The sequence below is a fragment of the Python bivittatus genome, unplaced genomic scaffold, assembly GCF_059951505.1.
Source record: "Python bivittatus isolate LINGU-HERP-01145 unplaced genomic scaffold, Pbiv_v1 ctg000350_np1212, whole genome shotgun sequence".
Taxonomy (NCBI): Eukaryota; Metazoa; Chordata; class Lepidosauria; order Squamata; family Pythonidae; genus Python; species Python bivittatus.
This window is the reverse complement of record NW_028277074.1, coordinates 33,727,087-33,740,390: the sequence shown is the minus strand read 5'-3', so window position 1 is coordinate 33,740,390 and position 13,304 is coordinate 33,727,087. Positions and strand designations below refer to the sequence as shown.

At 35.3% G+C, this 13,304-nt stretch overlaps 1 protein-coding gene across 5 annotated transcripts in view; it reads right to left on the bottom strand.

The window, feature by feature from the left end:
- Positions 1-613: 613 nt before the first annotated feature.
- Positions 614-13,304, bottom strand: part of CTPS2 (CTP synthase 2) — a 93,219-nt gene continuing 80,528 nt past the window's right edge. For 2 of the 5 annotated variants that reach the window (XM_088144898.1, XM_088144896.1), the window contains exons 18-19: positions 4,153-4,260; positions 2,744-3,289 (exon numbers count right to left, since the gene is read on the bottom strand). In XM_088144898.1, coding sequence (XP_088001024.1) covers positions 3,280-3,289; positions 4,153-4,260 — 118 coding nt within the window. In that variant the 3' untranslated portion in view covers positions 2,744-3,279. The other 3 variants (XM_007428870.4, XM_088144899.1, XM_088144897.1) reach the window with 3 other exon arrangements.

Below are 13,304 nucleotides of genomic sequence, written 5' to 3'. Positions count from 1 at the left end.
GCAATTTGCAGGTTTAGCCAGCAATGTCCAGTTGGTGGCATGGGCTCAGCTCCTATACTTCTCACCTACAGAAAAAGTTTGGTGGCAGTAATTCTCTCAGCAACTGCCAAGAGTATTAATTCTGAACCTCGAGACAGGAATTGCTCCCCCGTACAGGCATCATGAAAAGTATTGTGACAGAATGATTTGTTGCATGATTGCTCTTCTGTATTTATGCTTGCTTGCCTATCCTGGTTGGTAACGCCTGGGCAATTTCTGAATTGGGTCATTTCCAGAAGCAGCTCGAAAATCACTCCATTAAAGACTTTGTGAGCTTCAAGATGGCCTGATTATTTCTCAGCTGAGCAATCTACTCTTCAGCTGTCACTAACTGGGACTGAGAGATAAAAACTGACCTGGTTTGTGCTCAGTATGTGCCACATGGAAAAAACAATGACTAACTTAAGAATTTAACTGCGTCCTAAAACTTGAGGCTTCTCTCTTTCACTCCTTTATCTTCAGGCAAATTCCTCATTTATATAAAATGAATTATATAAATAAGAAAACATGAGATCTGACCATGTTTTTCTTCTAGCCCGCAGGTGAATATAAAAGAACAACACATATATTTTAGCTTCACCTTTTAATGTATTTTCAAATCCAGTTTGAACTTAACAAAAAGTATTTAAGAAAAATCTGGTATACTTTAGCTGACAAGAGTCATGTTTCAATGAAATGCAATCCTCTAAAAATATCAATTTACTTTCAAGGCACATTATACTAGCATCATGTAAATAAATATACAGAGTATATATTTTTAACCCGTAATCTTTGCTGGCAGGGCCAGGTATACTAAAATCCGTAGATCTTAAAATATATATTAACAAACATATTACTTAAGAGAATGGAAAATCACTTACAAACTCCAAATTAGAGGATATTCCTGTCAAATGTATCTTATGGAGAACTCTCTTTTAACATGAAAAAATAAAACATACTGGTTCTTAGTCTGGGAAGTAATTTTTTTCCTTTGGAAGAAAATGCAATAAAAGCATATTGCCAGTTGTCAGGCTAGTACTCAAAGTCTCTAAAGAAGCAGTGAAAATTACTAATGAGGCAATGGTTCTGCTGCTGATATACTGACAAAAAAATATAGTACTGCATACAGCTAATATACGCACTGATTTTTTCTACACTAAATATATATGGAAATGGCTACAGGAATGTGCCCAAACAAATAATTTTTTTTTAGCAATTGTTTCTATCTTCCCCCCAAATTGTCCTAAACTGGTACAGATGAGCTGATATGAAGCAATTGTTTTTTTTAAAAAAAAAGTCTCATTGGGAGATGAAAGCAAGGAACTGAGGTTTTACTTCTATGTTCCACAACATCTCTCTAATTTTTATGGGCAACTAGGGAATAGGTTATCCCTCTAATTATTCCACGCAAACTTTTTATTTGAAATTTACGATAAAGAGGCTCCTGCAATGCCACTGGCTTTATCATTCGTGAGAGCAGCCCATGGCCACTTATGACAAACACCCATTAGAACAGAAAGGAAGGCATCTTACCTGACTTTTCCAAGCCTGTGAGGAATAGAAGTGGGAACCTCGCTCTCCTTCTAGCCCAGAGGGCTGGATGGGAAAGCGAGTTTTTTGAACCTTTGGAAAAACACAGGAATGCCTGGGGTTTCTGCCTACCTCCAGAGAGTTCCGCAAAAGCCTGTCTTAATGCTTCCTAAAGGTTTGGAGAAAAAGACTTCAGGCTTTTAGGAAACTCAGATGGATAGAAACAGCATACATTTCCCATGCTTTTTATCTTTATCCAAAATTTCCTACATATCCTTCATACCCTTCAAAAAAAGTCTTTACTTTTCCTTCCAGCCATTTAGATTCTTCAAAAGAAAGGAAGGCTTTTCTTCCACTGAAAAAGGGAAACGGCAAAGCCTAAGAAATGAAATACCAGGTGGTTTTGTAGGTTTGCTATACCTGGTCCATAGGAAAAACAGACTTCTTTCCAATCCTACACTTCTGGGGGGAGTGACAAACAAGAGCAAAATAGGGACACGAGAGAGATTTATATGTATTCTTATTTCTCATTAGGTCCAGCACATGTCAGAGGACTGGGGCTGAATTTGTAGTGAAGACTGAAACTTGGCTTGTAAGCCCGGCTGCTATTTGTCATCTCAAAATCTTGCATCCCTGTATCATTACCCCAGTAGAGTAATCCAATCAACATTAACTCCAGGAAGAAATATCTACAGGAATATGTATATAATGACAAAGGATATATAATGAGCATTACTTATGAAAATAAGTTATTGTGCAACAAATGTCCTTCTAACTGCAGCATGAAGAAACAGGCCTAAGTAAAGCAAATCTGTCCTGACTCTGTATATTTTAGTTACATTTGTACATTTCGTATACAGCACGTATTTAAAATGATCCAGAAGTAAATTCATAGTATTCTGATACCTCCTTGCCACCAAAAGCTAGCACAAAGCTAACAAATTCACTTGAAATCATGAGGCAGGATGAGGTGGCCTTTATGCAATTTAGACAGAGTGATAATGTTGAAATGGAATTGATTTTTCTCTGGGTAGCAGAAGCATTGTCAAGAACACAGGGGGATCTTCAGTAGGACGCAGCTGCACAGACAGTATCTTCTCCAGCAGCTTTGCAGTTTAATCAGTTTTTCTTCTTTGGAATGGCCGTTTCAATTGTGCATTTCCTTTTGCTGGTTTTTTATCTTGCAAAAAAGAGAAGGAGGTTTTAAAAATGATTGTTATGCAATACCTTCTCTGCATGTGCAATTAATATTTCTATAGCTGGCCCATAAATACAATTTCGTCCTTGAAATGGAAGAGAAACATTGGAAGATAAATTCTGTCATCTGACTCTGTCAGATTCATCACTCACACTACTGAATATGACAGGTTTGTATTGTCTGGCTAGTTTTAGACATGAGGATCATTTATGTGATGCTCAAAACATTTCAATTGTAGGAATAATTTGACTCATTCTACTGCTGGCAAAAGGGAAGGAAGAGTCAGGAAACAGGCAACCATTTAGGCTGCTTTCATGTTGTGACTTCAATATGACAGGATGTGAAATGCAGCAGCAAGAACAATTTCAGCTGAAAATTCAAAGTTGTGAAAATACGTATGTCTCTTGTAATTGCAGCAGAAACCTAAAAAATATAGGGCAAAAGCTACAAAGTACACTTGAATTGCTGTTCTAAATCCATTATCATTGAGTCAATAGGGCTTGCTTATGAGTAGACATGTACAGATTTGCAGTCTATGTGAGTCTAAAAAAAGACAAGAGGAACAGATGGAAAAATAGATTACATTTGTATATATATTTGATGCAGTTCTACTTCCATTGAATTAAACATGGCCTATTTATACAGGAAATTATTTCTGAAAAATATCCTTTTTAGAAATCCATAAGTCAGCCAACTGACTGCATCAAAATCAAAACAAAGAAAAATATGTTCTATCAGTACTTTTTTTAGTGTCTCGAATGGGGAGGGTACTTTGGAATATCACCTGACAAATTAATTGCTCTGTGAAAAAAGCAGCAGTTTTGGAAGCAAGAGTTTCTAAGAGTAAACAGAGAACGGAAAGCAAGTGGGGTTCATACTGCGCAGAGCTGCTGTCCCAATAGACATGTGGATGCAGTTAAGGGTTTCTAGAAGTGCTATGTTGGCCCTTAATTCCCCAATTTCAAAAATAAAAAAGTTCAAAACTTTTGGCCCAATGTACTCTGTGAGGTTTTGGGGCCACAAATGGAGGTAAATTCAGAGAATGACACAGAAATTGGACAATATGGATCTGTAACAAAACAATACTACACTGATATGAGAAGAAATGCTTATTTACCGTATTTATATTCTGCTTTTCTCTGCTAAAATAATCCAAACGTGAGTGATTAGACAATCCTTGGTTAGGAATAATTAATTTATTCTCTGGGGGTATGACATAAATCAGTAGAACAAAGGACATGTTAAACATGACATCTGAGGGTGAAATCAGACATGACGTGTCTTTGCATTTAGTGGAAGGGATATATTAATTAACAGGATTGGTGCAATCTGATATTCTGCTGGCCCTGAGGAAAATCTGGAGCAAGTCCTTGCTTTGAGAGATGGGGAGAACGGAATAGGTTTACCTGTCTTCTCTATGTTTTTCTTGCACTCCTGAACATGTTAATCTTGTTTCTGCTTCAGGAAGTTCTTTTTCTGGAAAACTCTCATTACTCAGGTCATTGTAGCTGTCACTAAACAGAAAAGAATAAATAATTTAATTTTCCAGCTATCCATTTCTCTCAGTGCAAAAGCAGCCAACATGATGCTTTTTCAGATCTATTTATTTCGATGCAAGAATTAAAGCAACTAACTCTCTCACTGAAATCAATTGTGATTAAAAATACTTAGCTTCAGCTTGATTCAGTCCTTAGGATAATTATAGAGTAGTCATTTTATCAGAGACATCTCTTCCTTTGGAAAGCATGCTAGTTACCTCAAAGGGAGTAAGAACCTCATTCTGTAACCTTGTGATAAATTGCCAGAATATAGAATATTAATCACAGGAAATGATACTTCATAAACAACCTGGTCAGCTGAATTTACTCCATTTTCCTCCAAAGAATTTGAAATTAAGAAATTGCTTTAATATTTTTCATCGTGGGATAAGTCTACAAGGCCTCTTTATGCTTTAGAACAGTGTTTCTCAAACTTGGCAGCTTTAAGATGTGGATTTCAACTCCCAGAATTCCCTAGCCAGGCATGTGTGGTTAAAGTCCACACATATTAAAGTTGCTAAGTTTGAGAAACACTGCTTTAGGATGTAAAGATTTTTAATCCTCCTGGATCCCAAGAAACTTAAATGGAGTTCTCTGTGTATAGTAATGTTTTCCTGTCCCCTTCTCCCACCTCTACTCTCAGTATCTCAATATTTTTGGCAAGTTTCTGTCAAGGACAAATCAAGGAAACAACAATGGATATAGAATGTGGTTTAATGTATTATGCCAACCAGTCACTGTGGGTTGTAGACTGTTGTTTATGACTTGCATGATGTGTGAATCCAGACAATATATTATTAACATAGTGTAGCATCTTGCATGAACATAGCCTTGATATGAATGCTGTATATGTCAGGCAGGAATGAAAAACCTGAATAGGAGGAAGAACTATGGGAAAGAATTATTTCCATTCCACCCAGCATAAAAACAGTCTCTCCTCAAAATATTTTATTTCCAAGTTAAAGTTTTCCTGAAATTATATTTCCAGAAATCAAAATAAGAGCTGCAATCACTAATATGAACTCTATTGGCATGAAACAAGCGAACAGTTGTGTTCTGATTTCCAAATGAAAGAACTACACTTGGAGCATTACAATGGAACTTTTAGAGTGAGCTGAGATCCAATTGAACAAAACTCACAATATTTTAAATGTAGCACCAGAGGGTTAATGTTAGGGTTAATCAAAGCAAGCTCCTTGCTTTTTTGTATTTTGTCCTATAGTAGGTGCAACAGTATACTCCCTTGGCATACATAGGGAATAATTGTTAATAAATAAATTAAAGTTGAACTTTGAAAAAGCAGGATAGAAATAGTATTGATGCTTTTAAAATTTGGTGTTGGAGAAAACTTCTGAGAATACAATGGACAACCAAGAAAACAACAAATGGAGTATTCAACAAATCAACCCAGAATTCTCATGCGAGGCACAAGTGACCAGGCTCAAATTATCCTACTTCAAACATGTTATGCAAAGTCATAGCTCTCTAAAGAAGGCTCTAATGCTAGGAAACGGGGAAGGAAAGAGAAGAAGAGGACAATGAGCAGGAAGGTGGATGGACTTAATTACAGTGGCGATAAGTACACTATTGGAAGACCTGAAAGCCAGGCTAGGAACAGATGGTCATAGAGAAAATCTATCTATGTGATCGCTAAGAGTTGACACCAACTTGATGGCACATAATCAGTCAATCAAGAAGGGCAGAGGAGAATGAGATCACAATGATGTGGTTTACAACACTCAAGTGTTGTCTTACAAACTATAACTACTCCTAGTGGTTCTGCACAGTCTAAGACAATAACAAGTTTTTTTCTGGTAATTGATATTGATAACTGTAATCTATCTATGTGGTCGCTAAGGACTGATATCAACTGGATGACATATAATCAATCTATCAAAATAAAATCAAAATAAAATAAAATAAAATAAAATTCCAATTGCAGCAATGAAAACAACAGTTAAGCACACTTTTTAATAAAAAAAGCAATAGCAATCAATTCACAACACTGGCTAGAACAATATAAGTACAAAAAAATAAAGTATTTTGCTACCTACCACTAGGGTTTTTTTCCTAATCACATGCACAATTCACACTTTTTGCATTTGGCAATCTGCCTTTGTAAACTGTAATAAATAAACTAACAAAGTTTTTTAGATTTGGCAAGCTGAGACTTTTGGGGGCGGTATGGCGAACTGAAGGTGGTTCTGTGAAAGCGGAGCCAATGACCACAGCAAAGGCCAAGGATCCAGTGAGCAGAACCTCTTCAGATAAGGAGAGAATGGGAGATCACCCACATGTGCTCCAGATGGCTGCTCCTCGCAAGGAGACTGCAAAACAATGGTTTTTCTGTGGGTTTGAGCACCAAGAGATGATGAGATTAGCAATCTTACTCACAGCCACAGCTAATTCTTTTAAAGGACACTAAGTTTGCAAACTTCACTTTCTAATCACTTTCAGAAATTGCTCATTAACTACTTCTATGCTATTAGAGAACTTTGGACCAACAAGTTTGAAAATGCTGGGTAAGTCTGCCTTCAATCCTGAATGAAATAAAAATTTGATCATAAGCTTAAGGATTTAAAGAATCTGAAATAAACAGCATAAAGCCAAATAAGATTTTGATCTTAGAAAGTTATAAATAGACTAAGGGTCCAGATAAAATTGGAAAATTAAAACTTTTACAATAAGATTTAAGAATTAATTATAAAGAACAGCTGCTCATGGGAAATAGACTGTGTTTTATTTTTTACAACACAAAACAATAAGTAATGTCATGATTTCAAAAATTGGACACTGGAGGGAACTAAAGTTTTTAGGTAGAGGAAAGATTTACAAACCTGTAAAATATTGCAAAATGTTCTAACAACAAAAATATTGAAGGAGACTTTTGAAGAATGGAATCAGAACATAGTAGCTACAATATCAACAAAGTCAGCAATGACGTCTGCTTCTATGGTTAGATTATGTCCAAAAGATGTTATTGAAGAAATGACAGATGTAGAACAAATTTTATTTGACAAGATAGAGATTGTATTGGAAGTGGATTAACACGGAAGTGGATTAACAACTGACAGTCCAAGAGAATGACTTAGAAAAGGATGTTTCATTAGATCTACAAAACAAATTGGCTGAGGCTTTAAAGTTTAAAAGGGAAATGCAAATGACAAATCAAGAGAGTGACCTGGATAATTTTTTCCTACTGGATTTACAAAAGAGGCTTGTTAAACTCCTGAAGAATTCTGTGAGATGGGACAAAGAAGAAATGAAGAGAAATAAAATCCTACAACAATATTTGAATGAACTAAAGATTAAAACTGTTGGAAGTAAAAGGAAGGAATATAAAGTTGGTTTATTTGATCAAAGTTAAAACAAGATATGTTGTTACTTCTGGCAACCCTTTATGGATTTTCTACTGACACCAGTGCTGAAAAAATTATGCTACTGTAACCTTAGAGGAGGTGAAGAGTCACTAAATCTGTTTATACTTGTGATGAAGGTTGGAAGTCACTTCTTTATATATTTCTTTTCTTCTACTTTATTATATTCTTTCTTGTCCTTTTCTTCTCTTTTTTCTTGCACTTTGTACTTCTTTCTATTCCCTTTTCTTTCTTTAGGTTTAGTTTGTATTAGATTTAACTATTATAATAAAAATTATGTATATGTGGATTTGGCAAGCTGAAAGCTCAAAAATTTAGTAACATTATCTAAAGTGCTCAAAACACTGCACACTTTTGCATTTGGTAATCTTCCTGCAAAGCTTCACAAAGTAACAGGCTGTTTTGCAGATGTAGGTTGAAATCACAACAGCATAGCAATATATGAAATGCACATGCATTACACAGTACACATTTTTGTTTTTAGCAACCTGCTTGAAAAAGAGAGCACAACACACAGAAAACACAACACTTGAACTTCCTTATAGTAAATAATGTAAAAACAACTAAATTTACATGCAGTACCAAACAGGAAGCAGTCTGTTTTGAAATAACCAAAATGGTTCTCAATCTCTGAGAGTATGTTTTACTGATTTATCCTTTTATCCACCTGTTCTCTCAACAATATCCAACCAGTGGAAGCAAATATGAAATGTGTTTTATGGCTTGAAGGTAGAAATCCAGTACTACCTTCCTTTGCAATAAAAAGGCCTTTTGAACAAAATTAGTCAGTTTGCTAATAAGTAATTAATTCCTAAGCACTTGATTCAACATGGTCAAACTTTATTTTAATTAGTAAAGCTAATATAGTACTTACTTCTTTCTGAATGTGCCCAGAAAGCATGAAATAAAAGTTAATATTATGAAACAGTTCTCCATATTGCATGGAAAATTCAAACGTACTCAAAGATAATATAACAGCACATTTAAATTATTATTACAATAAATGACAAAAGCCAAAAAAAATGTTTTAGAATTAGTTCCCATTGTCTGCAACAAGATTTCTTATTAAGAAATCAATAAGATCTAAGATGAATATGTACTATACTTTCCTGGGGAAAGGCTAATGTTATTGTATCTGCTATACATACACAAAACAGACTGGACAGGGGAAAAAAAGTAGGTATGAATTTGCATTTGCCACATTCAATATTTCATCACTGCATTGCACTCTGTGTGCATGATTATAGTTTACATTGGTTTTCCTAAAATTGGGTCTGTCTAGAACAGTTCCCACAATTCTTATAAAAACTGAAATTTTGGCTGTGAATTACAGCACTAGAAAACTATGCATTGGGAGGGCAGCACATTGGGATAGTCTGGTTTACATTTCTTAAAAGAAACCCTAATCATGCATTTCTCTCTCTGCCTCTTTCCCTCTTTCACACGGAAACACACACTTTTTACCCTGAATTGTTTGCAGATCTAGAGTAGCCTGCCTGGATTTACATTCACTTTGAAATAGGTCCCACTTGAGAAATTCAATACAATTTACCCCCCAGATAGGTGCATTTCTTTTCACCAGTATCAATTATACTGTATTGGCCACTAGCACTGACCATTTCTAGGCAGAGCTTTCATACTCACCTACATAAAAATGTAATAAAAAGAATGGAAGTAAACTTTATTTTAGCCAATTACCAAAGATCAAAACAAACACCAAACTCTAATAAGATCTGCTACTTATTATATATTAACTTCTCAGTCTACAATAATTATTCTGTAACTTTCAAACTCCCAGAGTTCCTTTGCAATATTCAGAACTATTGTCACGAAATAGCGAGAATCTTCTAATAAAATCAATTCATTTGAACAGATGTTAATTTAAAAACAATGGCTTTCAGGAATCTTTCCTGGCTCATCGTTTAGTACATAATTAATTATAACCTTTCCCATTCAAACTACAGGTACTTATTCAGTGGCAGGAAACCATCTGTAAGTATGGATTTAGAAAAGGACTAGGTGAGAGAGAAAACATTACACGCTACAGATTCAAAGAGAACTCTGTCTTTTTCAAAAAGCCATTATGATGGAGAAGATTTAGATTCTTGCAGTAGCCTTTTATTGGCAGTTTGGCCTTCAAATGCCTGTTCCTTAGTTCTTTCCTTCTCGAGTCTGATTCTTTAAAATGTTGTTAAATGAATTAACTGGGAAGCTAGCATGCTGCCTACCTTTTTTATTCCCATTACTACTTGTCTTCAAACAACTTCACAGGCATTTTTGAAAAATAAAGGCGAGAAATGGCTCCAGGGTTTTAGTGTGAATTGCCCCAGCCATATTTAAAAAAAATAATAAATTTTATGATTTTAATTGTCTCTAGCTGCCAAGAGTCACCCACTGGGAGATGGGCAGCATATAAATTTAATAATGAACTAAAATAAAAACCAAATGAAATAAAAGATAGGGAAGATAGCTAGAAGAGTTCTTGGAGGAGAGGGGTGAGCGATGGAGGCATTTTGTCTTACCCATGTTGGTTTGTTGGTTTGCTTTTTGAAATGTATCTATGTCTACAGGTTGGAGTGTTCTGCCTAACTGTATCTATCTGTGCTGGGGGGAAAATGTTGCGTATTTTACTTACATTTATTTTATGTGGGGCCCATTTTTTGCCTGAGATATCTTTGGGTAATAGGGGGAAGATGTTCTGCTTTTGTTATGGGTTGTGTACATGTGTGCCTGTGTTTGAGTGTGTACATTTCTTTGAATAGCACCGGCTGGCTTGCTTTGAAGTAAGTATTTTGTTATGCGTTGGGAGACCAAATATGCAACTTAATCTTTAAGGGTCTGACTTCTTTTTCTAAGCATTGCTAGCTGTCTTCTTGGAGATTCATTTATTTATAAAAAAATCTGGGGTTTCTGACAAGTAGCCATTTTGTGACATTGCTGACAAAAATGTTTTCAAAATTCCAAATATTTCCACAAGTTAAAAAGGCAGAGACTCTTGTATCACGACAAATCTTGGGCAATGCTATCTTGATATCCATTCTACCTGTGGGATACCATAGTTGTCTGGTGCCATGTATATATATATTTGTTTTTGTTTATTAACCTCACAAAAAGATAAAGCTTAATTACAATTATCAACTTCCAATATATTACAACTATTAAATCACAGTATAATTTAAATTACTAAAACAAATACAATCCAATATATACCAAACAAAAATGGAAAGAAGAAAACAAAAAAAAAAGGAAATTTGTTTTAGAAGATGTAGTCAGCGTGCAAATCATTTAAAGGGAATTAGATTGCTTGAAAGTCTTCTTCCTTGCTTCTCTGTAAAAAAGAAAGAGTGTTTTGAATACATATCTAGCATCTATCTCTGCAAATTAGGAGCAAATTTGCCCTTCCGATTTTCTTAGCTACTATACTTAACAGTTATATTTAACTGTTTGCAAGATGATTTATTAAGTTTAGGCCTTACTTTTCCTTCAGGAGCTCAAGGCAACATGCACAGCACTTTTCCAACAGGAAACCTATGAAGTAGTTGGCTCAACCAGTGAGCTTCCATGACCGAGCATAAACTTGAAAATGATTCTCTGAGGTCCTAATCCAACACCTTAAACACTACTTGCATCTTTTAAAAACAGCAATCATAAATCATTTAACTATTCTTGGGATTCATTCATTCATTCAATTTAGATTCTTGGGATTCATTCATTCATTCATTCATTCATTCATTCATTCATTCGATTTAGATGATTTAGACTTCCTGGCCAAGCAATTCTAGGAGGCCAACCAGGGTTAAAAAGAGCCCAAGATGAAAAGCGCACAATAAAACATACCACACCAGGAGACAAAACAAAGATCTCATATAATTACAACAGGAGGATATACCATTTTGGCCTAATGCCTGGGATAAGAGATTACTAGAGATAACAATTCCACCAATTTCTAGGCCTTGTGCCACTTAAGGCTTTAGAGGTGACCTTTATAGGAGAATTAACTTGAAATAACCCTAAATCATATGAATAAGTTTTTGAATACTTGAATTATAGTTACAGAAACTAGAAGTGCATAAGACACTTTAATAAATGTTCTGTATATGTCTCATAAATGTAAAATATGGTTAATGTTGTATTGACTTCATTTTAAGAACTGCTCCACTGTTTTCAAAGCACCCTATTGATTTAAAACTGGATATTTAAGTTAATTATGCCAAACATCATAGATCATAAATATGCATTTTTATCAGGACCTTAATGTTTCTAATACAAAGACATTCCAGGCTTAGGTATATCTATTGAAAGGTCATCTGTGATGAGAAGCCTGTGGCTGAATCCAACTATTCAGTACATAACTATTGGTAGACTTGATACAGTGGTACCTCGGTTCACGAACGCTTCTGTTCACGAAATTCGGTTCACGAACAACTCCGGTTGCAAAATTTTGCCTCCGTTCGCGAACGCCGGATCGGGTGACGAACAGGATCCACAGCCATTTTCCCTCCCGTGACATGTGGTCGCGGCTTCCTGTAGGGAGGGGGACTCTCCTTCCAAGCAAAAACCGCCTCCCCACCCGCCTTCCTGTCCTCCACGCCAGAAGTCGCGTCGAGCAAGGTTAGCGTTCTCTCCCTTCGTACTGTATTTTGTTTCATATTTTTGCGGTTAAAAAAAAAAAACATATGGTTCAGAACAGTTTAACCATAATTACATTGAAGCTTATGGGGAAATTTGATTCAGGACACGACCAAAAATCGGGTCGCGACCAAATTCGGAGGGGTCAGAATGGATTAACCATATTTACATTGAACCTTATGGGAAAATTTGATTCGGGTCGCGACCAGAGTCGCGGAACGAATTAAGTTCGTGAACCGAGGTACCACTGTAGGTGGAAGATTAAAAACTCTGTTCCCTTATATGTGAAATTGAAGTTTTTGTAATGGAAATCTTAATGCACATCACTATCAAAGAAACTTACTGTATAGTTTATAAGCTTGATTGAAACAACATAAAGGAATAAAAATACAGTAAGTCCTCTTAAAATATAGATTAACCTTGGGGTTAAATGTACACTGACTGTGTTTACCTTATCAAAATGTAGACTACCAGTCTAAGTTATACTTTATTTTGCCCAAACGTGATGATTTTGTCAATAGAGCAATTAAGAAAACTTGTCAGGGACTATTATGCCACAGTAAACAAAATAATCTGTGTCTAAAATTGCAGTCCTAAACAGATTACAGCCAATGGCATAGTTTCTGATTTATTCTAGTTTAAAGAATAATAAAATAAAACACATACCTGTATTAAAGATCAGAAGTATAAACTTCTGCCTTACTAATGAAAACTATCCATTACATACAAAATTATTTTATATTCAATTATACCTGATGCAACATTCTTCACATTTTTAGTTTTTAAAAGTATAAGCACGCATCCCAATACAACTTCATTTAGAAATACAAAACCCCAAGCCATCATTCATCATTTTGAGGCTGTACATAATTTGTACAAAATTCCTACTTGCTGAAAATACTTTAAAGAATTGTGAAAGTACAACATATCCATTATTCTCTTCATATTCAGGGAAAAGAGTGGCCATATTCTGCATATTTTGAAATATTACTGGAGCTATATAAAGCTATCAAT